Source organism: Carettochelys insculpta, chromosome 1, assembly GCF_033958435.1.
Source record: "Carettochelys insculpta isolate YL-2023 chromosome 1, ASM3395843v1, whole genome shotgun sequence".
NCBI classification, from domain to species: Eukaryota; Metazoa; Chordata; order Testudines; family Carettochelyidae; genus Carettochelys; species Carettochelys insculpta.
In genome coordinates, this window is record NC_134137.1 from 248,135,266 (window position 1) to 248,163,188 (window position 27,923).

Below are 27,923 nucleotides of genomic sequence, written 5' to 3' on the forward strand. Positions count from 1 at the left end.
ATTCTTACCACCTGAGCTTAGAGCCCACCCCCAGCTTGCTGAATTTCACCGCACAGGTTTTATCCTAAGAGGGAAAGTCTTCATTTCCATTTTTAATCCTGTAGCGTGAGCCTCAGATAGTTGAATCAGGGTCCAAGACTCACTCTGTTTCTACATGGCAGAGCTATTTCGGGGTATGTCAGTATCCCAAAATAGGTACTCTGTGTCTGAAATGCCCCCTGTTAGACTGAAATATTTTTCAAAATAATAGGCACGCTATTTCAGCATGTGTGTAGTCCTTGTTCCAGGAGGAATAAAGGATGATTCAAAATAGGACATTATTTCGATACTTGGCACTGTTTGGACAGTGCCAAATGTCAAAATAGCCTATTTTGAAATAAACTGGAAATAAGATACACAATTTGCATAGTGCAAATTGCATATCTTTTTTGGAGTTCAGGGCACCATGTAGACGTAGCCTCACTGTTACAGGAGGTTTGAGATGCTAAATGACTTAGGCATTTTGAAAAAAAATTCTTAATGCTTTGAAGTGATGAATCTATTACTATTTCATTTTAAAAGGATATTTTGTTTAAAAGGTATGATCCAGTTGGTAAGGGCTATCTTACACACCAAGAATTTCTACAGAAATTGGGGTTAGAGTTTGCACCCCCTGACACCGGACTAAGCAGACATCTTGTGGAAGACAATTATCCATGTTTAATTGAGCATTACAATAATCAGCAAAAGAAGCATTCAGAGATGGAAGTGCCGCAGAAACAGCAAACAAAAGCCCTACACATCAGTGAGATTACAAAGCAGATCAAGTAAGTGATTTGTCACATAAGTGAATTAACTTTCATGCTGTGCTTGTAATTGCTGTGGTAACACGTAATGCCATACATACATATATGCCTTTACAAACTTTTTGTGATGAGAAATCATACTAGATACTGAGTCAAATTTATACCCAGTGTAACTCAATTGATTTCAGCAGGCATAAGTTTGACTCATTGAGTTATATAGGCAATTTTTAATTTTCTCCCTGACTGAATGTCATTCATTTTGGAGAGTTTATGGCTCCAATCCTAGACAGTGTCAGAGATATTTTGACGTGGACTGAGGAAGAGTGATTTTGAAAGGAGCACCACATTCTTTTGATTTACTTTTGAAAGAATGCTTTTTGTGTGTAGAAGCTCCATGGGCTCTTTTGAAAGAGCCCCCTTCTTTCCAAAAACGTTTCAAAAGAACTTGCTAGTGTAGACACAGCCGTGGTGTTTATAGCCTGGGGAGAGTCAGGAATCAGAAAGAAAAAGGTCGAGAACACTTGCTCTAACCACTGAGGTAAAAGTTGCGAGGTGGGGGGTACTTTATCCTTGACCCAGATTTTAATGGGCCCTGATCTGGCAGGTAGCCTCTGAACACACCTCTTTGTTTTTGCCCATGGGTGCTTCTCTGACTGTCTTATCTATTTTCCCCCAGTTTATGGATTGGTGTGGAGCTTAGGCAGGAGATAGGTATCCAGTTGCTGAACACGCAGGAGCTGTATGCATGCCCTAGTGGCAGAAACATAGACCCCTGGAGAACCTTTACTGTAGACTTCTATGTGCTGAGCAACCAAACTTCAATTCTTGGGCTTGCAGGGTTACCTGAAATTAAATCTGGAGATTTGGCAGCTAAATATCTTTGTGAATCTGGGTCTAGAAGCTTCAGAGAAAGATGTAAGCATTTCCCATGAGAGTTTATCCCAATCTCTAATAGTTAATAGTGTTGTGAAATAATATTTCATACAATCATAGAATCCTAGGCCTGGAATGGACCTTAAGAGGTCATCTAGTCCAGACCCCTGTGCAAAGCAGGATCAACCCTGACTAAATCATCCCATTTCTCTTATCCGTCTTGGATTTCACACCTGCTAATTTCATGCACCATGTCCTTATTTTCTGTCTCTTTCCTTGCACCCTTCCTGACTGCTGGGAGTTACCCTCTGGTAGCAGTTCCAGTCTGTTAGCTCTGCACAGTCACTGTTCCTTTACATTCAGTTTGCTCTTTCTGAAAGCAAGCAGTGGAAGAAGAGTTGAACCCAGTCTGAGACTACTAAACTCCTCAAATTTTACATAGGGCCAAAGAAGGATGTAACTGTCTCTTGAGCCAGAGGTTGGAGTCATTTCGTTAAGAATGAAGTCTGTAGTGTGTGTAGACAATGAAAGGCAGTGATCCAGAAGAACCACCAGTGTCCCACTTCATGAGAGGCTCATGAACAGCACAGCTGGCTACCAGGCCCCATACCACCATGTTGGTCACCAGGAAGGTATTTGAAGGTGGAGGAAGCCAGATCTAATGGCAACAGGATTTAGTGATTCCAGTGGCTACAAAATCCAACACAGATGGTATGCAATGGTCTTGGCCCCTACCTTATTCCCTAAGGGCTGGGAAATGCATTCTTTCCATCTGTCCAAGCTTGGCTCATGCTAGTTTACCCATAGCCCATTTACTCTGGCTTTATGCAAGTGTTGCAAATTTCGCCCTAAATTCTTTGTATCAGTTTTAGTGCCCTGTGATTAGACCTAGTAAAACTGACAATGACTCTGAGCATCTTAACATTCAAAATATAAGGCTGAATATATAATTTTTTTGGTTTTGTTTTAACTCACAAGAACAAATACCCCAAATTAGAAACAGACATTGAGCAGCAGCTCTCCGACGCTTAAAGAGAAATACAAAACATTTGCAAGACAAGATTATTTTTTGGCAAGATAGCTGTATCCATAGTTTAAATCCTCATTTACTCAGTGCACATATTTACTGCTGCAAGTGGAATAATTACTGCTTGGAAACCATTAGTCAGTCCAAGAAATGATGAATGCCTCAATTTTCTAAAAATATGAATCTCAAAAGCTGTTTTGATTTTACATCTTCCTTTACTTTCATTTTGAAGGTTTAAGTGGAAGATAATAGTGATGATGAAGAGCTATCATTTAGCAGCACGGGTTGGAATGTAACATTCCCCTGTAAAGGGTTCCAAAATAATGGTGCTGTTGTGATAGATTAAGGGCCTCATTGTGCCTTTAAAACAGAGCCTTTAATTTTGGGCAGTGTGGAAATGCACAGCCTTTCAGGAAAGGATTCCGCACTGAGCACCCTAGTGCTCTTGAGTTTGTGCAGGTCGTATTAGCCTAAAGGGTTCCCTGATGCACCTGCCTTGTTTGCAGGTCAGTATGACGAAGACCATATACCTGCGGTGTTGCTGTCTTTTAACGTGTCAAATAAAGGGGGAAAGACTACCCTCCATCCACAGACCTATGTAAAAGCCCCTCACATCCTGACCCTACACGCCTTATCTGTGCTTCGTAGTCTACATCTGGTCATATTTCTCATTTATTTTAAACCTGTTATTGATTTTTAATTACTCCTCCAGCCACTTGAGGAGTTGCAGTTATAGGTTGTGGAGGCAACAGTAAAGTATGGACAGGTTGGTGTTAAGAGTAAAGGAAGAGTGAGGGGTGCGTCCTGGGGCTCCAGAAGGCATTCAAAGATCCCTGACTTCACTGGGATAAAAATGAAAAAGTAAGTGGGGGTTGGGAGAAAAGTCACTGATGTGAGCTAATTAATCTGTGAAGAAACAGGTGATGTTTTGAACAGCTGATAGCAGCTCTAACAGACTCATATAAAGCCCACTGAAATCACTGGGAGTTTTTCCTTTGGCTGCAGTCAGTTTTGGATCTGGCTCTCAAATAGTATCGTTCTTGCTCTGATATAATAATCCCAATTAAACAGCATGTCTTTCTGCTCTTGTTAAAGTTTTATCAGCCCAATATTACAGAGGGTAATTTGCTGGAAGTCAGTTGTTGTAACAGCTATATTAAACACTGTATATCTTCTTTAGGGCCAAGTTTTCAAAGATTTTGTATCTTCAGTTTTGAATGGTCAAAACAGGTCATTACACCATCTAATTAATTGATTTACAAATCGAAATGTCATGTATACACATATAACTGGGTGGTTTTATCTGTGCAATTGCAGGTGCAAATGTAAAAGTAATTTTTGTACATCAGACCAAATAATTTTTGTGCCACTCTTTGGACAAATGATGCCAAGTTAACAAATGCAAGTAAACTGAGATTCTTGCTCTGCCTTTTATTTTTGTATATTTGTATTTATTTTTTCTAATATTGAACAGGAGAATGAAAGCAAACATCTGCTCTATTTCAGAGATAAATTTAGGGACTACTTCCAAGACTTCAACAAAGCCTTTTATAAACTGGATAAAAATAAAGATGGCTATATAGCAGTAGATGACCTACGCAGGATGCTGCAAGATTCCAACTATTATCTTGACGATGAACAGTTCAACCATCTTCTAAACAGGTTTTTATGATTAGATCATAAGTTTCTCTTTTATCTCAAGCCAATAAAGGACTGAAGCATATGCTTAACTTTAAGAAAAAAGTAGCTTTTCAATCAAGCTGATTATTTGAGAAAATTAATCAGATCTGAAAATAGGTCAGTTTTTTCAAGAATTTTAAAATGTGTATTAAAATTATTAATTTTATTTAATTAAACAATAAGAGTGGAGGAGAAAAACCTTACAAAAACAGGAATTTAATAATAGGCTAAAAATTGTTAATTTTCAAATGCTACCGCTATGCAAAAACATATAGTCTGTATTGTGTCTTAATCTCATCAAGTACTGTCAAGAAATATAATGTTTTATAAGGTTTATGGAAAACAAATGACCTAATCTACTAAAAGTGTCCACAGTTTCCGGCATTTCATAAACCCTGGAGGCAACATCCTTTATGGCACTGGGTTAAGTTCTCATAACACTGTCAGACCAGTGAAAAATAAATTTGTAAAAAGAAATTACAATTTTTTTTCTCAGTTCACCTTGTGTTGAGTGATCAACTTTTTATGAATGGAAACCTTAATAGGAATCTTCTGCTTGTTTCTTCTTCAAAGACCTCTTGATGATAAACACCTCCATTCATTGTAATTTTCTGCAGATTATTTCTTTCCAGATCCGAAATAGACTTTTCTAAATAATACAGAGTAAATTAGCATTTGCATTTGGTTTTATTACTAAAATTTTAATACCAACTTGGCAATTTATTTCTCTGCTGAAATGGTGTTGATTATTTCCTTTTCCACAGTGTCTCCAGTATTGGAGCCAGCTTGACATTGGTAATATGTGGGAGTGCTGTGCAGCTGCACGACACAAAATCAGGGCTCTTGAATGTATTTTTCTTAGTAACAGATATTTGGTCTATGGTTAATTTCTGTTCCAGCTTCTTTTTATAAAGCTGCCGCTTTGTTTAACTGGCTCTTTTCATTAATTAGACATTCTAGTAAGTGGATATGCTGGTGATTGGTAGCATAGGCAGTGGTCCTAAGTGATTTACTGTGAAAACAGATGACGAAAGTACAATGCAGTAATTCACTTTCACATACAGAATGTAAGAATTGCCATGCTGGGTCCTACCATAGGGCAATTCATTCTGGCACTGGCAAGTTCTTGATGCTTCAGAGCATACTTTAGCTGTCATATTCTTAGCCAAGTGTGCAATGCTGAATGCAGGATGGAAATAATTCCACTCTGCCCCTGTGATATGGGATTTCCTGCTTCTGACTAAGGGTGCATTTAGTAATTGATAACAGGCCATAAAACTATCTACGCCTAGTAAAACTCCATGTAGGGTCTCTGAGCCAGATCCAGATCTCAAGTATCCCCGTGTAAATCTGGAATAATTCCTGTTGAACCAATGAATTGCACCAGGTGAAGTGTGCAGACTCTCTCTTACTTTTGGTGGTGGTAAATTCCCTAAGATGACTACACAGAATTTCCATGGATGTAGCTGAAAGCAGATTTTACCTTTTGATGCTGGCTTTATTTTAGTAATTAATTCCACAGGTTTATCTTACAAGTCTGAAGTCTTTTAGATTATTTCAAATCTACTTAACATCATTTAATTGAATTGTCTTGTATGATGGGGCAGTGGAATAAAGGGTCTCTATCGATTTACATATTTGCATCCATGCCTTCCTTCCTGTTCTAAACAACCCTTATTTTTGCAGTTTCTCTCCATATGTAAATCCTGCCTTCATTCTCATCTTACAGAGTGAAACATCCTTGAGCAAAACTGAATTTGGCTTTGTTACAAAGTCCTCTGCAAAAGCCCTCAGAATCATATGTTAGAACTCTTCTTTCCCCATGCTGATATTTGATGCAAAAATGTATTCACTGTTTATACCTGGAGCTATCTATATTTAGATGTGCAGCTCACAGAACTTCTTCTGTGATGAAGTACAAAACTCTGCAGTCTCTGTGATCTACCAGATAGTATATTTGGCAAACAGATATTGAAAAGGTCTGGGAGGGGATATGTGAAAGACTTCAGGCTAGCTTCTCCTGTGCAGTCTGACCATGAAAGGTTAGCAGCAAATTATCCTCGTGGAGGGGAACTTTTCACTCAAGTGTGCACCAAGGGAGGAAGGGCATATAGCACGGGCGTAGTGAATGGGAACTTCATTGCAACAGTTCACCACATCCCCCAGACACCTTATGATAGTGGCTTAGGTTAGAGAAGCCCATTAAGTTGCTCTCATGGATACCAGAGCTGGGCTGATGCAGGATCAGAAGATGTACAACTGCTCCCTGATAGCCTGCCACCCTGTGCCAAGTAGAACTCAAACACAAGGGACAGTTGAGGCCTTCAGTTGTGAACTCAAGAAAAGCTTTTCTCAGAAATTGACCTGGTTTCCTACTACATGATGAACAGAAGGCAGTTGATTTCAGGAGACTGGGAGCCAGAACTCTGGGTCCCATCTGCTGCTAGCACATTGGCATTTTGGCAGAGTTGCTCAGGGCATGTCCACACAGGAGCTAGCAGCAAGCTAGCCTACTGAAGTGTGAACTTTGTAGCTTGGGCAGTGGTTCAGGCTCTCAGGCCCATCTGTGACCCCATGGCTACGTCTACATGTGCAGCCAACATCGAAATAGCTTATTTCGATGTTGCGACATCAAAATAGTCTATTTCGATGAATAACGTCTACACGTCCTCCAGGGCCGGCAACGTCGATGTTCAACTTCGACGTTGCTCAGCCCAACATCGAAATAGGCGCAGCGAGGGAACGTCTACACGTCAAAGTAGCACACATCGAAATAGGGATGCCAGGCACAGCTGCAGACAGGGTCACAGGGCGGACTCAACAGCCAGCCGCTCCCTTAAAGGGCCCCTCCCAGACACAGTTGCACTAAACAACACAAGATACACAGAGCTGACAACTGGTTGCAGACCCTGTGCCTGCAGCATAGATCCCCAGCTGCCGCAGAAGCAGCCAGAAGCCCTGGGCTAAGGGCTGCTGCCCACGGTGACCATAGAGCCCCGCAGGGGCTGGAGAGAGAGCATCTCTCAACCCCCCAGCTGATGGCCGCCATGGAGGACCCAGCAATTTTGACGTTGCGGGACGCGGATCGTCTACACGGTCCCTACTTCGACGTTGAACGTCGAAGTAGGGCGCTATTCCTATCTCCTCATGAGGTTAGCGACTTCGACGTCTCGCCGCCTAACGTCGAAGTTGGTGCCGCTACTTCAAAGTAGCGTGCACGTGTAGACGCAGCTCATATGTCCAAGCTAGGGCAGCTATCACGAGTCTTTGCTAGAGCCTCAACATCCACACTGCTGTTTTTTAGCACTCTAGTTTGAGTGGAGCTACCACAAATCTGTATACCTAGACTGGGAGGCTTGCTTCCACTGGCAGTGTAGACATAACTTAGGGCTTAATTTTCAGAGGTGCTGAGCCAACTCCCATGGAAGCCCAAAGGAATTGTAGGGACTAAGCACCTTTAAAAACAAGCCCAACAATTTCTCTTTACCTCACTGTCCTTATGTGTACCTGGATATGTACTTGCTATGGTTTACTGTAGTAATTAATTCCTTGAGTTGACCTTACAAATCTGAAGTCTTTTAGATTGTTTTAAATCTACTTAGTATCATTTAACTAAAGGTTTTTGTATGATGGGGCAGAGGAAGAAAGGGTCTCCATAGATTTATGTAATTTCATCTGCCCCCTCCAACTCTTCTCCTTCCTGTTCTAAACAAACCTTATTTTTGCAATTTCTCCCCATATGTAAATCCTGCCTTAATTCTCATCTTATATGGTGAAACATACTTGAGTCATGTTCAGCCCCATCACAGAAAACAATTACTATAGCATCTTTGTAGCATCAACCTGCGGTGGTTACATGAAGCAGCAATGACAAGTCGCTGCGGCATATGGCTTTGTGAGGGTTGGTAAGTAAAAAGGGGAAAACAAACTTGATCCATAAAGTTAATTAGGTGCATGTGAATTGTGTGTTAGATGTATTTTTAGCAAAACCCTTCCAAATAACATCCTAGAGCATCGTCAGCATTTATGTTATACTTTAACAACACTTTTAAATCCTAGAACTAAAGACACTATGCAAAGCGCAAAGTTGGAACTATCTGAAACTACCTTTTTGTTCTGGGTTCATACAGACCTACCACAGTGGGGTCCTGACCCACTCCTGGGACTTGTAGGTACTACCATAATATGGATGATAATAATATATTAGTAGCAGTTGTAGTCATGAAATACATTTTTTCTAACAAAATGTTGATACGCTATTCTGGTTTTTCTCTTAGCTTAGGAATCAGTATTCATGACGGCAAGCTCTCTTATTTTGATTTTCTGAGAGCAATTGATAATGGCAGAACTTCTAAATACCAGCAGAAACAAAAACATGCTGCACCACCTGCAAGCTTTGCAATGCTCAGTTTAGAAAAGACCCTAGTAAAGATAAAAGAAATAGTCACATCTTCTTATGATTTGTTATACAAGGTAGGTTACATGTGGACATAAAATATTATTTCATTTCTTTATGCTTAACTGGATTAGCTCAGCTGTCTAAGAAGCATTTCCGCTGTTAAATGAGGTTCCCCAGTCCCAAGCCAGAAAGATCAGGGATAATCAAAAAAGTAGCATGTTCAGCCCCATCACAGAAAACACTTTCCATAGCATCTTTGTAGTATCAGCCTGTGTTGGTTACATGCAGCAGCAATGACAAGTCATAAAAAAGGGAAGAAGGGTTCTTTCAAAGATGGGGTTTACTTTAGAAAGAGCCACGTCTACACTGCTTTTCTTCTTTCGAAAGAAGGATATGCAAATGAGATGTCAGATATGTAAATCTGCAGCTCATTTGCATTTTAGATTTCCCTCATTTGTGTGCCTCTTTCGAAAGAGGAATGCAAGTGTAGATGCAGCCAGTGGGTATGCATGATGCTGTGGTGGAGCACTACGCTTTCACCAACATGTGTTATGCAGGTCAACCCAGGGTGGCAGAACTGAACAGCTGAAAAGAACACTAAACTCAGAATCCAGAAGAGTTCTCTTGACTCTCTTTGAAGCTTTAGACAAGTCACTTAATCAGATTATGCCTCAATTTTACCATTTCTAACACTGAGATAATAATCACAATCCACTGTTATGTAGCATTTTGAGATTCAGTAGTTGAAAATTGCTTACATTATTTATTTTTGTTATTCCTGAATGCATCAAAAACATGCATTCAAATGAATTCTCTTTTAATGGAGTTGTTAGTGCCCAAAAGGATCATGTTAGAATCAGTCTTCAGTATCAGAAAGAATAATCAGACAGACTTTGGAGGAAACATTCCTACCCTAAACCACAGCTTCGTGGCTATTTGAACTGCAATGGACTCCGCTATGGTGTGAGAAATGACATGCATCTAAAAATGACGGAACTGATGATGTCATAGAGGAAAAGTGAAATCCAGTAGCAAAAGGGCCACAGTTTCCTTAAAGTTTCAGTAGAAATAGGGGAGGTTGAAAGTGTGGCTCAGTAAAGTTCAGCTAACTTGCCAAAAACATAAGACCATCTTCATAAAAATTCTATCTCTTCAGCAAAATGGAAACATTGAAAAGGCTGAAAATAATGAAGGGTATCAACAGGGTTGTAGCTGCCGTGTCATCATTTCCCAATCACTTTTGCCTTGCCTAACTCACGCTGCCCACCCCAACTTTATTTTTGCCGCTAAAATTTCTCATAATTGTAGTCGAAGATCAACATATGTTACCAGGAATGTATAGAATTTAACTGCCCAAGTGTTTGATAAATATAGGAATTTATTCCATTTTCTTTTCAAGGGACCTATTTTCAGTGTACTCTAAAATGCATTACTGCAGGACTCTATAAAAATCTCAGCTGATGGAATTTGCTCAAGAATATGGCAAATAGTGTTAAAAATAGCAGCTTGTAAGGTTATTTTGTGAAATTCTATTCATAAAACAATTGTACTAAGCCCAAACCTCACAGCATGAAATAATATATAGAACTTTGACTGGGACTTTATTACTTTCAAATTTGTACAAAATATTTACATATGTAAAATCAATGTTTATATATCAGTATTCATGACTGCATATTTCTGTTGTAGAACAAAACAAGGGGGCAAACGTAAAGTTGGACAAGTGATTATTAGCTGAGTGCAATGACAGTGGGTATCCCCTGTCTCACACATTGGCTTCCCTAGACTCCAGTCTGCACTTTCAGTGCACAAATTGCCTACAGCATTTCATGCTTTTTCTGATCCTTTGCCCTCTCTTCAGCATGCCTTCCTGAAGCAGAATTTAGTCTAACACATTTCCTGTGGAATAAAGAGTCGCTGAGAACTCATAGGACTGCCAGCCCTGAAGTACGAAAAATAGGAAGGAGCTCTGAGAAGCTCCTGTGCCTATAAAACTGGGCAGCTGGCAGTGGGTACTGAACACACTTCCAGACTTCCCAGGAGAGGTACCTTTAAAAAAGGAATGTCTGGTTAGATGGCAACCCTAACACAAAAGCAAGAATGTGAGGACCAATATGAGAGATTATTTACCCACAGTTTCATCTCTGTATCTCCAAGAGTTACTGAGAATTAAGATCATTCCCAGAAAGTACTTTGCAGAGGAGAGAATATGTGTGTGTGTGTGATGGTGATGGGGGTGGAACCCAACATTAGCTCAGCCAGTCAGAAATTTCTATCTTCTAGGAGACAAGAAACAAACTGGTATACATAGCCAGGTCAGATTTCCCTATGGGGACACTCTGTCTTAAACATTTTGTATCCTTTCTTGTTTGGCTGGTCGGAACTCCGGTTAGCCTGTACCTGTGTTGCATATTGGGCATTGAAAAAATCAAATATAAAATGTCTATCTGCTCTCAGCGAATGCTAATTTTTGGAAGGACTTAACCAACTGGAGAAGAATATTTATTTAATACACAAAAATATAGGATATATGTGGTTGATTTTAAAACTTGTTTGATTTCAAAACCATTATAAACTTTTCATTTGCAGTAGGGCTTCAGTAAAACAATTGTAAACTTTTTACATATATATGAAATATATGTAAATATATATATATAAAATATGTGAAGACAAAAGAGGTATACCTATTACATATACCATATGCCTTTACCTGTACAACTTAGCCATTCAACATCAGCCATGCTAAAGGGAAATCTCTTCTGAACGATATAGTGCTTTAAAGTAACATTTCTTTTTTGGTTTATCAGGCATTTTCTTTGTTTGATAAGGAAGGCACTGGGACAGTTACAGCACTGGAATTCCGCCAGGTACTTGACCATTTCTGCTTTAAACTGTCAGACAGGCAGTTCAGGCACCTACTCAAGAAGCTAAAACTTTATGAAAATTATACAGTAGACTGGAAGTTTTTCCTGAAGAATGTTAATCTCCTCTTAGAGGTAAGACTAGCTACCAAGCTGTAAACTGTTTCTGGTAAAAATGAACTCAAATGCCTTAAAATGAATGAATTCAATAAGCATGCTAATTCTAAACAAATGGTCAGATGCAGTTTCACCCTTGGAATATCTCTCACAGTCAGTGGGATGTTGGGAATTCCTGTTGAGTAAGTAATGAATAAGAACAAGTGAAGAAGGTCTCTCATATAAGAAAAAAAACCATTTATTAGAATTACCAAATTATGACATTGATTCTACAAGTGACTCTCTGGGAACACAGGAGTTTGCCATAGTAGGGTAGCTGGTAAGGATGCAGAACTACAGAAAGATGACTGATTTTGGATCTTGAACAGGCTTATTTAATTCATTCATTTTTTTTCGGTGATTAATCCAATGTTTTGCTGTGAACAAATGTACTGAAATTGCAGTGATATGTGTACATCACTGAGAGCCAAATTCAGATGTGAGTTTAAGTATTGAGGAAGTTTCAGTGGCGAAATTTACAGCTTCTTCTGACACCCTTGTCTATAGTAAAGAGAAGATAGACACTGCTGATCTTCCAGGATTTGATTTAGTGTGTATAGTTAGGACCATGCAAAATTGAAGCCTGAGGGAGCCCCCATCAACTGCACTACTACTGTTGTGAGGAGTGAGGGAAGGCAACAGGAGAGTTTCTCCCAATGACCTCTCCCAGTGGGGCAGTGGGAAATTCAGCCTAGGGTAGGTCAATTCCTGCTGTGCAATTCTCATAGTTTGAGTTGTGTATCTTTGGCTGAATTTCTTTTCTAGTGCCCTTAGTGTGTCACACAAATTTGGACTCCCTCTAAACTTACTCAAGATTCTCTTGCATTTAAATGTGACCCAGTCATGTTATCTGACATTTATGCCTGCCGTGGAATCCCAGTGAAGTTGATGGGACTTTTCACAGACATAGGTGAGTCTGCCAGATTAGACCATAGTAACAGGACATTAGATTTATACTCACACTTACTGAACAGTTTGTAATCTCCTGTCCCCACTGATCCAAATGTAGGAATTAGCCAGACCAGGTAAGAAATTATACAGTGGTTTCCATTCTATTTAATTTATACATTCTTACACCTTCTTTCAGTTGCTTTGCATGTTCTACCATAGACTCCCTTACAGAATAGTAAGTGGGTGTAAGTAGGGCTAATGAGTGCAAGGAGGCTAAATTACTCCACCTCATGCTTTACTTCTAAATTTGGCCAAGAGTGTCAAAAAACTATTTGTATCAGTTAATGTAAATTCATAAAAATAAAAGACCTTGCATCTTATGCCTTAAAAAACAGCACATGTTTTATTTCCAAATATATGCTTGCAGCCCAAATAAAATGAAACAAATTGTCACCCAATATAAAAACAGAAATAGAGCCTTTTACATTATTACCATGGCAATAATAGAATGTTGTGCAAAACAAATCCACACAGAACTATATGGTAATTAAATATTATGTCATAATGTAGCATTTGAAAAACCAATGAGATTTCTATCTTGTGTCTGTTTGTATTCCAAATCAAAAAGTCTGTTAGGCATTAAAGAACAGCAGGATTAGTTTCTTTCTAAAGAGGAAGAAAGGGACTACAATTTTCAGATGAAGAAGGACACATAAATAGCTTCAAAATGTTTGTACTATGTATCTGTCAATGACCTATATGAATAGTTAGATTCACTGTAGGGTTTATTATAAGTGCAACTGTGCACATAGTTTAATAAGATGACTTGAAATATTGTCTGTAAATTTAGCATTTACATTTAAAATATTGTGTCTGTTACTCTGTCACTAATAGCAGACAAATCCTAGTAGAGTCCAGGTTGAGTAGAAGTAGTGTTAATTACAGTTCTTTAAAAAAGATTTTTTAATATTGGCTTTTCCGTCATATTAGCAAAACGATATCCTAACTAACATGGTAGACTATCTTACTCTCAGATTCAATGCATTTGTGTTCATGCATGCACAGCATGAAAACAGTTGATTCACAACTCTGTTAATCTAAGCCTAATACATATTAGTTACCTGAGTGTATTAGCTTGCATAAATAATATTCCTTTAGCAAGCTTTAACATTACATAACTATTTTTGATACATAAGGTTGTTTCTGATATATCTTGATCCTCTTAAGGTGCAACCAACCCTCATTAACTCCTGTTGAAAAAGCTCAGACCTCAAAGAATCAGGCCCTTAACAGTACTATTCTGCATCAGAAACTTCTTTAGTGCTGAATCTTTCAAGGTACTGAGCAACTCCTGGAAGTTGCTAAGCCTCTTACTTCAGCAGGAAATTAAGGTGTTCAATATCTTGCTGGAGGTGCAGAGTATTTCACAAGATTGAACCTTAAATTGCTTCTGTTTGAACAGCATTTTTTCTCAGCAAATCAATATGTTTCTGGCACTTGGATGTGCAGCGTGTGGGCTAGATGAAATGAAGCCATCAGTTAAAATTCCAAATCTCTCCAAGTGGGAGAACATTGTTTAAATGTAACATGAACCAAATCCATAGAATCAGCTCAGCTTCTAGATCCCATAAAATCAGATGTTTTCAGTTTGAGTTCCAGTGAGAATTCTGTTCCTTTACAATTTCATCCTTATATGGGCCCACACTCACACCTTTGCAGGTTGCAAGGGGAGGCTGGTCATTGAACTGTTCACCTCTTCCAAATGTGCCATAATTTTGACTTGTAGAGTATGTTGCTGAATTATTGAGGTATGCACTTTAGTCAAGCAAATTATGAACTCTTATCTTTATGTTATACAACTTGGTCACTGAAGTATATGCAGAACTAACTAGTATTCAGCTTGATCATTAAAGTATGAAAAATTTACTGAACTAGTAAAATATGGGCCTGGGATGACTTTTGTCTCAAATGACACCTCATAAATAAAACCCTCAACCACAAAGGCAGAGATTTACAATCCCAGAAGTTACACAGGTTTAAGCTATATTTTGTTCTTAGAAAATTGCTGAATAAGGGGAGCTGAGAAAATCTTGAAGACATTTTTTTCAAAGTTCGTATTGCTTTTTAAAGTCTTTGGATGGTTTGGATGTATGCAAAAGAGGCATATAGTCTGTTTAATTCTATATAATGCCAACAGCAATAGGTCTGATCTGGTTTAAATGAGTAAGATGTCAACTGAATCAAAATTTTCTGTAGAAATGCCTGAGTCTCCCACCCTAGAATCCTGACTCTCCCAGCACCAGGCTGGTACATGTACCTGCTCTGCAGAGACAGGGTGCCCTGCCTGGGGCAGATCAGCCCCCATCCTTCAGAGACTACCCCCTCTAGGATCCAGTCCCCCATTCAGGCACTGTGCAGTTGTTCCTAGCACCTCCCAGAGACTCCTCCCAGCACTCAACCACTCCAACCAGGGACTTTGCTCCAGTATCTAGTTCCCCCATCCAGGAACTGCCACCAGTCCTCCTCCTCCACGTATCTATCCTTCATACAGCCAGCTGCAGCCAGCTTCCTGCAGTTCTAGGCCCCCACACTGCCTCCTGGCACCCCCCCACAACATCTTTAGATTTCTATACCTTCCTCCTTCACCCACTGATCTCCTACCTATCTCAGCTGCAGGTAGCTCAGCAGTGTAGCCCATGCTGTCCACTTGCAGCTGTGGTCCTAGTGCCAGGTGTGTGCTCCAACTGTGGGCATTGGACAGTCAGGAATGGGGGTGTTGAGCACCCTGGCCTTCTACCAATGCTGCAGGGTCGGATCCTCATGTGGAAGGGGTAATGCTGGTGGGACCAATACTGCTAAGGGAGAGAGCTGATGCTTGGCTCAATCCCGTATCATGCCATTTTTGCATCCTCATGCCAGCTCTGCACCTGGGGCAGGTGCCTCTTCCATTCACCCTAGTTGCAGGCCTAAGGATGTCACATGGGCCACACTTGTGTGCCAGTTGGGCCACCTGCATGCTGTAGGCTTTGAAACAGTGGTTTACATTGGAGCCATCTCAGCAGCTGAGAGAGGATTTCAGGGAGTCTGCCAAGCATTAGACTCACTAGGGCCCAGTGCAGAAAGCCAAAGCCCCTTTGTACTGGACTGCAGCCCAGGGCCCTAAGCCCCAATTCACAGGGCTGAAATATGAGCAGCTTAACTTCACAGTTCCCGCAGTGGTGTGGGGCCCCTGGCAATTGCTGTGCTTGCTGCTCCGTAACATCAGCTCTGGCTTTTATATGGAGAAGTACAGTTGTGGTGGCACAGGTGGGCTGTGGAATTTTTCTAGCATCTTGGGAGGACCTCAGAAAGGAGAAGGTTGAGCCCCCCTGCTGCAGCCAATGGAGCAGCCGAGGCTGTGCTCCCGGACCTATGCTGGCCTGCCAGCTGCACGGCTAACAAGACCAGGCTGGATCTCCCCTACATTAGCAGAAAGGAGCAATGCACCACTCAGGATCTGGCCTAATTGGAGCTGCATTTGACCAAGATCAGACATTGGGTAAATTATACAAAGATCCGCTGGACTAGTGAAGTGATTTTTCTAGGGAGGAAAGTTAAAACTGTCATTGAAACCTGTAGTTCGAGGAACACCTACAGGTCCAAATTTTCACAGAGAAGCATAAGCACACCGGGAAAAGACTGGTTAAGAAGAAGAAGGATCAGACGCTACAGATGGGCCTCACTCTGTGAGGTGCTTAGCGTCCTCCTTTCCATTTGCCTTTAGTGGGAGACAAGGACTATCGCCCACTTGCAGTAAGCTCTCTAGATCTTCAGTGTCCAAGCCCAGCAATGAGCGGAATAGGAGTAGGTCAGAATGAGGTGAGCAGGAAAGGGCATGGGGACAGGACATTGCTCATGCTTCTGCCAGAACATGATTTTAGCTGGCAGGAAACTGGTGGATTGTTGGGGGCAGAGTCTTCACACCTTTTGAAGAAAGGTAGTGGTTGGGTTTTGGGAACACATTGTCAGTGTCTGGCTAGAATTTCAGCTATGCCCAGTTTCTACGTGTTGGGGACACATAGGACTTAGTTGTCTACTTGCTCTTGGTACTGTGTTGGCTCCCACATATTTTATGTGGGTGCTGTTCTAATGTATACCTGCTGGCTATGGGCCTCTAGAGGATGTAGCCAATTAAAAATGCTGAAGCACAGCATGCTCCATTCTACATCAAAGCGAGTCTCAGCTGCGAAAATCCAGCTGCTTTCTATGCCTTTGTACTGTCATGGCAGCAGAAATATGCAGTCCAAGACAGTGGGGCTGACATCCAACACAGGCCCCGCGGCAAGTTAGGAATGGTGGGGAGGTCAGGTCTACCCACCCAAAAGGGGAGGGGTCAAGAGCAGAAGGGGAGTGGCCTAGGGCAGTCAGCCCTTAGTGCCTCCTGGATCGCAATCCTTGGGTCCCCTCTCACTCTCTCCCAGTCACACAGAGCAATGGAGCAGTGCTGCCTTGGCACTTTAACAGTAGCAGCAGTAGTGGCTGGAGCTCTGTACCCATTTGAAATGCCTGGGAGTCTGCAGTTAGCTACTGCACAAACTCAGAGGCTTTCTAGCAGCACTGGAGCATTCACAAGGTTTATCTTGACTGTGGTAACCTCCATGCTCCATATTCCTTTAAACAGCTGGGGGTTCTCCAGCACTGAAAGGCCCTTGTAGGAGACTCAGTACAACTTCATACTGCATTAATATTCTTGAGTCATTCCTACAAGCTGCTGAGTGAGGCAAAGCACATCTCCCATCTACCTGCAGTGTTGCCCCCCAGCCTGCCCAACACCTCCTTATACTCTTATGCTGAACCTCTAGATAGTCTTAAGTGGTTAAAATTCAAAATGGAGGTTGCTGAGCCTCCTTCTTTTACAGGTGCAGGTCATTGTGATGTGATCTAGTGCACAGTAAATGCTTTGAAAACTGATTGTTTTGTGTCAAGAGCAGAATTTGACTATATTGTTATTTAACGCCCTAATAATTTTTGTTAAATTTAGAGGAACTTGGGGTTCTCTTACCTCGGTTGAGGGAGTTGTTCAGTGGCACCTTCATGATAGAGCAAAGAATGAGATAAGGTCTGATTAGCCCAAACCTATTCGTATGTTCCTCTTATGCAAAACATTCTTAGGCTCACAGCTAATTGTGTGTAAATCTTATTCCTTTAAAAAGGGATTGTAGCCATTTACTGAAATGGAGGCAGAATTGGGCCTATAGCAAATTATTTGCCCTATTGCCAAGTCTCTTGTATAATGATTTGGTTTTGATTTGATCTTCCATAGTAAGAATACCGCATCAAAATATTGCTGAGCTGAAAAGTGTGGGGGGAAGGGTGAACATCTGTACAACTGTGTTCAAAACATGTAGAAGACAAACAAAACTTTCATTTTCAGCATATCATTCTCAAAGCCAATACACTGCTAACCCCTGGTAGTTATTACTACAATCTAAACTCCTGTTCAGATCAGTCACATTCTGCAAGCTGAAAATCTGTGCTCCAACTACAGTAGAAGACTGATACATAATAATAAAGCCCACCACCCATTATTCTGTATTTGAAGCAACAAGTTTTCAGAATAAATAACTGCTGTGTTTTGTTATTTATTAAATTGCTATTGTTATTTATTAAATAACAAAATACAGAAGTTTTGTTGCCAAAAACTTACATTTTAAAAAAGGTAAAATTCATTAAAATTGTGCAGCTGAAACCCTATTCAGCACTTTCAAATTTTAGCTCTAAGAAGCAGCAGAAAACATCAGTTTCAAATGAAGCCATGTCTTTATAAATTCAGTTAAAGCAACTACAAAATATGGATTTAACATTAAAATACTTGAATCAATTTAATAGAAAACACTGTGTTTTCAGGCTTACGTGCCAAACTTCAACACAGAAAGCAGAATTTTCATAACACAAATCGCAACTATCTTTACAACAGCTGCACTGGCAACTATTGCTAATATTTAAAAACGCTATTAGAAACATTCCAGCTTTTAATTCAAGGACATTTCCTAAAATATGTTAAATATTAGCATTATATCATGCACTTATAGTTTAAAAGTGCAAGTTTTGCCACTCCAAGCAATACTAGATACCAAAAAAAGAAACAGATAGCTTTTGATCTTGTGCTCTACTTTCCTTGTCAATTCTCACATGATCTTTATGACTGAATGGAAAGGACAATATGTTTCTTCCATAACTACAAGAAACCTGTCACCTAATCAGAAAAGACACCACTATCTTCAGCGAATAATGTTTTTCAATATTAACCACACTTTACATAAAATGTACCCGTAGGATAAGAATTACAGCTGTATTATTAAGACAAGAAATATGAGAAGAGGAATTATGCATGCATACACTGAATTGAGTCCATGCTGCTGTTAGGGAATGCAGACTGCCAGGAGTTGTACAATATATCTTTTTAGGTTTCTAACATTCTGAAAACCATAAGGCATTGCACTTCTGTTTTTAATTATCGCAATAACGCAAAAGACATTAGTAAAAATCTAACTGCTCAGGAGTTTTTGAGAGAATAACATATTTTGGAGGGCTATCTTTATTTCAAGAACTTTCATGTAATTTTTATACATAAGATTAATCGATCCATTTTAATGTCAAGGAAAATTAGACTAAAGAGATTAGACTAAACTAGATTTGTTTGCAAAGCTTACATTTACAACTGGAAAAGCTGAACAAATTACATCGTCATTTAGCAGCTCTGACAAGCCATGATATACATCTCACTATTCTACCTTGAATACCTTTAAAAGTTTTGTGTGGTTGAGTTGTGGTCCAATGCTTAACAAATTGGACTGGGAGTCAGGAATCCCAGGTTCTTTTTCTATCTCTGCCACTAATTTGATGTGTCATTTCAGATAGTCTCATAACATTTCTGTAACTGAGTTTGCCTACTTACATAAAAGTGGATAACAACTATTAATCTGCCTCAGAGAGCAACTGTGCAGTGTAGTTAATATCAGAATATCAGTAATATGCTTTTGGATCCTGAATTAGAAGTGCGAGATAGGAACAAGTTCTATTTTTACACTGATTTGCCAGTATTAATTGCAGTTTGCTTCATGGATCTCTGCTCGGATATCAGAGCCCAAGCATGGACTGTGGAGCTCTGCAAACTGCATGGGTTCTGCAGGCACAGGCTTTCCTAAGAAGGAAGCACCTCTTTGGGGCATCCATGAAGCACTTACATGGCTGACAAATACTTTTCTAGATACTGAAGTATAGCCTACATGATTGTCTCCTAGGGCAGTCAGATGCTGGGAAAATGCCGACCATGCACACTGCCTTTCTAGAGGTTCCTGGGTTCTTCATTGCCTTTCCTAAAGGAATCTGGGGGTAACCTTGCAGGAGCTGTATGAGCCAAAGCCAGTGTCTTTGCACTCTAACCACTGAGACAATGAACTTTGCTTACTGAGCTAACTTTTATTAGCATTAATCACCCCATTGTACAGTTTGCACAGTTTGAAGGTCTTATGTGCCCTAGAGAGCCACAACAATTGGGTCCAATTTTGACTACAACAAAATTCATCATTCTGTTAATTTTTGGAAATAGGATGCATGCAATCTACTGAGTGAGCTGTCTAGACTTGTAACAGGCTGAAAATGTTTGTGTACTAGTGCTCAAATGACCAGCAAAGTGTTCGCCAGCTCATTTGATAGCAAATTTTGATTATGGGACTATGTTTAAAAGGTTCCATGGTTACATAAAAAGCCTTTAAGTTTGTTATTTTACAACTTGATTATGAGGATCGCCCATCCTCAATTGTCATCAACCAGTATAGCTCCGTGAACTGAGGATCTGACCCATGACAAAAGCATGCAATAATAAACACAGTGATAAATACAAGATGGAAACTCTACCTATGGTTATTTTGCATTTTTCTTTTGGCGGTTTCTTTTAAAGCAGACCTAGTTTCAAATTTAATGGTTACTTTTGCAAGATAAAATATGATCAAGAATGTTTAGTTTTTATAAAAGGGGGTGTTCTAATTTGTCCCCAGTGGTGCCTTCATCAGAGGCTGAGGAACATGCTACTTTAAGTTCCTATATAATAAGACCTCTGTAAACCTCAGCTTTGAATTTCTTTGCTTTTATTGGCTTAAATTTTACCCTTTATGTCAATTTAGATTTCTTTTTCAGTACTAACATGACTCTTTTTCTCTTTTATGGTACATGCAGGCATTCACTGGAATAGATTGAACTATAATGCCACCTCAGCCATACACTTTCCCCACTGTGACTGGCTGAAGGCCACACAACAATTTATAAATTTATTCAGTGGATCCATCAGTGATTCTGTGTGTATGTTTTGTCTAGACTGCAGAAGGGCAGAAAGTTGCTCAGCCTAAATCTCAGGATCTGTCAAAGAAAGATATTCTTACACGTACGCAAGAAGTAGTAACTGCTCGCTTTAACACCATTGCACAAGAATTCAAAGATATTGATTGTGAGAAAGTTAATACAGTATCAAAAGAGGACTTCCAAGGTATATGCAACCGTCACTTTATGCTTCTGACTGATGAACAAGTAAGAAAAATATTGATTCTTTAAGTGTACAATCAACTAAATTGGCATAGAGTGTTGGGAAGTTTTGATATATGCCAATGCATATATATAAGTAACACGATATTTTTGGTGCAAAACTAAAAGGATTAGTGGATATTATTTCATAAATATATATTACTGCAATTATGAGGAATTTTTTTTTCAATATTATCTGAACATGTATGTCAACTACAATAATCACAGGCTCCCTGAAGACAAGCATTACATAGTGCATGCCTACACTAGGGTACCGGCACAAGAAATTCAAATTTCAGCTGCACAAATCTTCAGGCATACTTTTAGGCATACTACATCATATAGTCCTGATGAGGATTCTGTCTTTGTTGCATAACCATTCATTTCTGATACCTCAACAGGATCTCTACAGTTTTGGTCAAATTCTGTTTTCAGATACACAGTGCTGCTTTCACTGAAGTCAGAAGGAATTCCACGCATGTAGCGGAAAGCAGAACTTAGTCCTATATGTCCAATTTTTCCCTAAAATATATGGTCACAACTTCTATTGACTTAAGTGGAAGTTATGCCATTGTGTATAAGGGGAAATTGGGCTCCTCATCTATTTTTTTTTTCTTTTGCATCTGCTGACAATTTTTAGGAATTTCTATGAGTAACAGTCAGAACTACTTGGCTCTAAGGGTCACATTCTCATCTGGTGTAAATGGGCTTAACTCCAGTTAATTTATTGGAGCTGTATTAGTTTACACAAGTTGAGGATCTGGCTGTAAGCATTTTATTGAAAGGATTTTATTAGATCTGGATCATACACTGGTGGACAAGATGGTGAGAAGATTCAAGAAGTCCTCCACCCTTGTGCCCTCTGCAGTATCTGGGTACAGTGGTTAGTCTTTACCTCTCCCTAAGCCAAGGAGTTCTCAGCTCCACATCAGCCATCACATGTGTTAGCTGAGTTGGCTTGGTCATGCAGGGACAGAACACTCCATCCTCTGCAAGGAAGGTATTATGACCTTGCTATCCAAGGGACAATGAATACAGTGTGTCTGTCTGAGCCACAAGGACTCCAGGGGTGCATCTACACTAGGAACTAACTTGGGATGTTAACTTCAAAGTTAGGCGCTACATCGAAGTAGCCAGCAGAGAGTCTACACACATTTTCTCTTACTTCAAAGTTAACTTTGAAGTAGGGAGCTCAACTTCGAAGTCCTTACTCCATTCCTGGGAATGGAGTAGTGTCCTACTTCGAAGTTTAACTTTGAAGTAGGGTGTGTGTAGATGCTCTGCTTGGAAGTTGCTTACTTCTAAGTAAGCAACTTTGAAGTTATTTTTGTAGTTTAGACACAGTCCAGGAGTTTCAGTTTGAGTGGCAAGTTTCTGCACTGCCTCCTAATGAAATCTATGCACAATTTTACTGAAGAACTTAACCCATCTGAATTCATTAAATTTCTCACATCCATATCAATAGGGAAATCTTTAAAAGGCCATCTACCCTTTGTAATTTTTTTGTTATCCATCAGGTGTTCCTTTGGGGCAGATTCCCTTTTGGCCACTTCATTATTCCAACATTTGCTTGAGGACTTCAGTGAATTCTTTTTCAGGTGCAAGATATACATTTGATTGCCCCTGATTCAGAGTTGTATTCCATAGGACCACCTGTTGTACTGATTTACTTTTCCCAAAGTAACGAATTCATTTACTTCATAGACAACTGAGTGCCTTTCAATTTTTCAGTTCTTTTACTCTTAATATTCACATAAATTGAATAACCATATTTGTTTTTCTTGAGAATGACTCGAGTAGTTGGATTAATATTGTAGGTACTGGCTCAGAGATCAGATGCCCATAATGCTGCTAGAGGCAACAGTGTCAGCAAATTCATCCTTGGATGTCTGGCAGTGATACACAAGAAATCCTTCATTTTCTTTATTGGAATCTTCATAGGTGTCTTCTGTCATTTACTTGTATTAATAACTTTGCTGTGGGACTGAACTTCTGAAAGAAGCTGCACCAGCTTCAGCAAGTTGGTAGCTTTGGCATCCATGTTCACTTTAGCATCCTAAAAACAAATTCAAAACAAAGGGAAAACTAACAATCAGGTAAAAAGGCAAATAGAAGTTGAAAGTCTTCTGCTGCCTAGGCATACTGGAGCAGTTCAGGAAATCCATGCTATCCTCTTTTGGATGGACACTGCTGCAGATTCTTCTTTGGGTTGTACTGCTGTTCCTCATGAAAAGATGTGTGGTTTGTAAACAGAAGAGTGTATAGTTATTGGCCATATTCCTGGTCATACAGGTCCCCAAGCTAGAGTGTTTTCACTGAGGTCTGGTCAAGGGGTCTTGATCTGGGTTCACTGCAGATCTGTATACAACTATGTCTGATTTTGAATCCCCTGTGCTGAGTCCCTGTTTGCTGGGGTGTAGTGCGAATCTTTGCTCTTGGTTCCTTCTAGTTGGCGTGCCCTTGGTTCCTCCCCCTCTGAAGATGAAACTGGTTCTTTTTATCCTGCTTCTTTTTTCAAACTGATTGTTTTTTTGTATTGTTGATCTATCTGTATCCATCTGTTTGTTTCTTGTTTTACACTGTGGATTACAAATTCTTTGGAACAGGGACTGTCCCTTTGTTCTGAGTTTGTCCATTGCCCAGCACAACAGGATCCTGAGCCATGAATGGGGCTCCTAGGCATTGCGATAACACAAATAATACATTAAAACAGAGGCAGGTGTAAGAGTTAGTAGCAGGCTGGTTGCTAAGCAACTAATCTCTCTCAGCAGCTGTTTGGTCTCTCATCCTCGTGGGGCAAAGGAAGTGACAGTGGTTTGGGACTTCTCTCTAGAAAATCTCTTCCACTGCTCAACTACATTTCTAAAGCTCCCACTGGATCAGCTGCAGCCTCAATGGAGCTTTTTATGCCTTTACTGCAGCTTGAATTTGGCAAGAATGACTCTGATTAACCTGCAGTGTAGAGACAAGGAATCCAGCCCTCCACCCTCCTCCCAGAGTCTATCTGCTAAACCCAAAGAGTGCTGCGGCTTCCTTGGCCAGACTTGTGGTTTTTCTGTCAGAATGGGTTTTCTGCCCCAAAGGCAGCGTGGGTAGAAAAATAGAAGGCAGAGATTTCATACTTAGCTCAGCAGCTGTCCAACCATCCTGCTTAACAAGAACAGCCTTGTCATGAAAAATGTGGGCCCTCTAAATTACAGAGAACTCCTTCCTGCTCTCTGCCAAATGTCCTGAGCAACTTTGTTCTTGGCAGATACAGCTGTGGATTTGAAAGTCCCTGAATATCACATGGAGACTCCAAGACTGTGGTGCTGTGGCATATATTTGATCCCGTTGGTAGTCTTGAAATCTAGTGGGATGACCTAGAGGACTGGAATATTAAAATAATGGTTATAACCTATTTAGGAAGGATTGGGTGGGCAAAGTGGGAGGAGGAATGGGTTTCCATGTACACAGTGCTTTTTTTCTTGGAAGAAAAGTGGCAGAAGTCCACCCCCATGGCTTACCCCCTCACACACACATGGCCTCCACCCCCACATGGCTTGTCTCCCCCAAGCCACCCCTTGCATCGCCACAACCCCCCGCAGCTTACCCCACATGCAGTCCCCAAGCTGCCCCCGTGTGTGGCCCCAAATCCCCTCCTGCAGCTTAACCCCTCCTCTCACGTGGCCACAACCCACCCCGGGGCTTATACCCTGCTCCCCCCACCCTTCATCCCCTACCTTGCCGCTGCCTGCTCCACCTGGCCCCCAGTATTTCAGAGCAGGGAGTGAGTAGAGGCGGGGGTCATCCAGAGGCAGCTGCACCCAAGCTGCAATGGCTCTTAAAGGGCCAGATGTGACTTGGAGGCAGCCACCCAGCCAGCTTTTGAAAAAAGGTGCTGGAATGCTGTTCTGGGGCATTCCAGCAGAAAAATTCCCTGTATGTAAATAATGGCTTAGCTGTGTCCAAGTCACTGGTAACTCAGAAGTAATTGTCATAAATGCTTATGAATCAGTGTCCTGTAGATAAAGCGCAAGACAGTATGAGCTGGTATATGCTACACACCACCAGATCAGAATGGAAAACAGGATAACTGACTCCTCATTCACTTACTTATATAGGGGGAAAGCTTTGTGATCTACAGTTACAGTGACGTATGTTGGAGGTCTCAGGCCTCCAGTGTTAAAATATCCTAGACATTTCTAAATGTAACAAATGACAGTTTCCTAATTCAGAAAGTTTTGCGTCCAATACAGGGAAATTCTGTATTAGATCATGTCAATACAGAGAAAGAGGAACTTATCATAGAATTAAAAATTAATGGTAGCTTAGGTATGCCCAATCATGACTTGATCATATTTATAATCTGCAAGCAGCATAAAGTCCAGACCAGAACTATCTCTACTTGATGCTGTAAAGGGGCCAATTTCACAAAGCTGAAAACATGTGTGAGCCAGATAACATGAGGGGAAGAATTTAATCAGAGAAATATGAGTGATCAGAGGGAATTGTTTAAGGACGTTTAACTAGATGGCCACAATCCAACAGTGGAGGAATAATATATTATAAATGAAAGGAAAGAGAAATTGATGATAATGAACATAAGTCAGAAGCTAGGAGTTAAGAAAATTAATAAGGGAAGGAAAGGAACACAAGGGTCGTGTCTATACTAGCCAAGAACTTTGAAATGGCCATGCATACATATTCAGCGCCTCATTAGCATGCAGGTGGCTGCAGCACTTTGAAATTGACGTGGCTCGTCCAGATGGGGCTCCTTTTCAAAAGTACCCCAGCTACTTTGAAGTCCCCTTATTCCTATGAGCAGATGGGAATAAGGGGACTTCGAAGTAGCTGGGGTCCTTTTGAAAAGGAGCCCCATCTGGACAAGCTGCGCGGCGGCGAGACGCGTCAATTTCGAAGTGCTGCGGCCACCCACATGCTGATGAGGAACTGAATATGTATTTCAGCACTTCATTAGTAAACTTCGAAATGGCCATTTGCATGGCCATTTCGAAGTTTTTGACTAGGGTAGATGTAGCCAAGGAGATATCTACGGCCAGCAGAGTTAATAAGAGGCTATATCTACACTATGAGATAAATTCAAATTTGCTCAGTATTACCATGTGACTTTCTTCACTGCAAATACCATTAGCTCGATTTAGGGAGCACTAATATCAATATGATAGTGGATAAAGCTTGACAAAAGAAGAATATATCTGCTTGCTTTGTCGATTTTCAAAAGATATTTGACAGTATAGACTAGAAAGTGACTTGGAGTCGTGTGGAGTGGATAGCAGACTGATACAGTTGTTGAAGGATATCAATAACAATGTAGAGGCAGCAGTCAGAACATGCAGGGAGTTGGGAAGTTAGTTTAAAACAGGTAGAGGCATGAGACAAGGAGATCCAATATCACCAAGTATCTTCATCATGCATCTAGAGGGAGCAATGGACAAGATCAAGGAAGAGGTAGAAGGGATATCTGTGCACAGGAAAAGAATTAACAACTTGAGGTTTGCAGATAATATAGTTATCATTGAGGAAGATGAGAAACTAGCGAAAATGGTGCAGGTGCTAAATGAAGAAGGGAAGCAGTACAGGCTGATTATGAACATTGCTAAAACAAAAGCAATGGTATTTGGAGATAAGGAAATAGGAAGGAAGATCAGTATAGATGGTATTGAATTAGAAAATGTAGAGAAGTTCACATATCTGGGGAGCAACATAACGTGTGATCTAGACTGTAAGAAGGAAATAGCGACTAGAATAGCAAAAGTAAGAGCGAGTTTGAAGGCGATGGATAAGATCTGGAAAAGCAAAGCGGTTAGCTTAGGAATGAAGCTGAGCATCTTGAAAACGTGTGTGTATTCAGCAGCATGTTGTATGGATGTCAGACATGGGTGATAATGAAAGATTTGAAAAGAAGAATATTGATGTTCAAAAGGAGTTGTTATGGAAAGATTCTGAGAATAGGATGGATGCTGAAGGTCACCAATGAGGAATTATATAGGAAGATGCAGCTGAAAGAGAACCTGCTGCAGAAAGTTATAAAACAGAAGCTACAACTACTTGAGCATATTTGTAGAATGAATGATGAACGAAAAATCAAGACCCTGGTATTCAGCATAATGGATGATTTGAATGGGAGAGGAAGACCCCGCAGAGAATGGATAGATGATGCAGTAGATTGGTGTGGAGCTAGTCTACAGAAACTAAGCCACTCTGCACAGGACAGGGAATGATGGGAAGGAATAGTGAAAGAGGCATCAGACACCAATGGGCGCTGAGCCCATGGTTATTGATGATGATGATGAATATCGATATCATATCATCGAAACCTGCTGGGGGAAGGGTCAAGTTCAAATTTAAAGTGTGAAAGGCCAGCGTGTAAGCGCCATGTCTTAAAATTGAATTTATTAGCCTCCAGATGTAACCCACAGTGTCCCTCACTGCTCTGCTCTGGCTGCTTCCATTTCCACTACTCTCCAGGTGCACAGGAATTAGGTAAAAGGAAGACCATGAATTTCAAATTGAGACGAGGAAGCCTGTGGCTTTGGGCACATGTTTATGTGAGAGGCTGATGAGAAATGTCTTTCTTTCTCTGCTGTTAGCACTGTGAGCGCATCTCCCCATTACAAATAGCCCCAGCATGGAGTTCGTGGTTCTGTCTCTACACTTGGTATTTTTTTTCTGCACTGCCTGGCACCAGC

General features: G+C 40.5%; 1 protein-coding gene across 1 annotated transcript in view; it reads left to right on the forward strand.

Moving 5' to 3' along the window:
• Positions 1–27,923, forward strand: part of EFCAB6 (EF-hand calcium binding domain 6) — a 193,973-nt gene that overhangs the window by 145,730 nt on the left and 20,320 nt on the right. Inside the window, 5 exon segments of the mRNA XM_074983707.1 lie at positions 579–806; positions 4,192–4,347; positions 8,643–8,838; positions 11,572–11,760; positions 21,028–21,237. Coding sequence (XP_074839808.1) covers positions 579–806; positions 4,192–4,347; positions 8,643–8,838; positions 11,572–11,760; positions 21,028–21,237 — 979 coding nt within the window.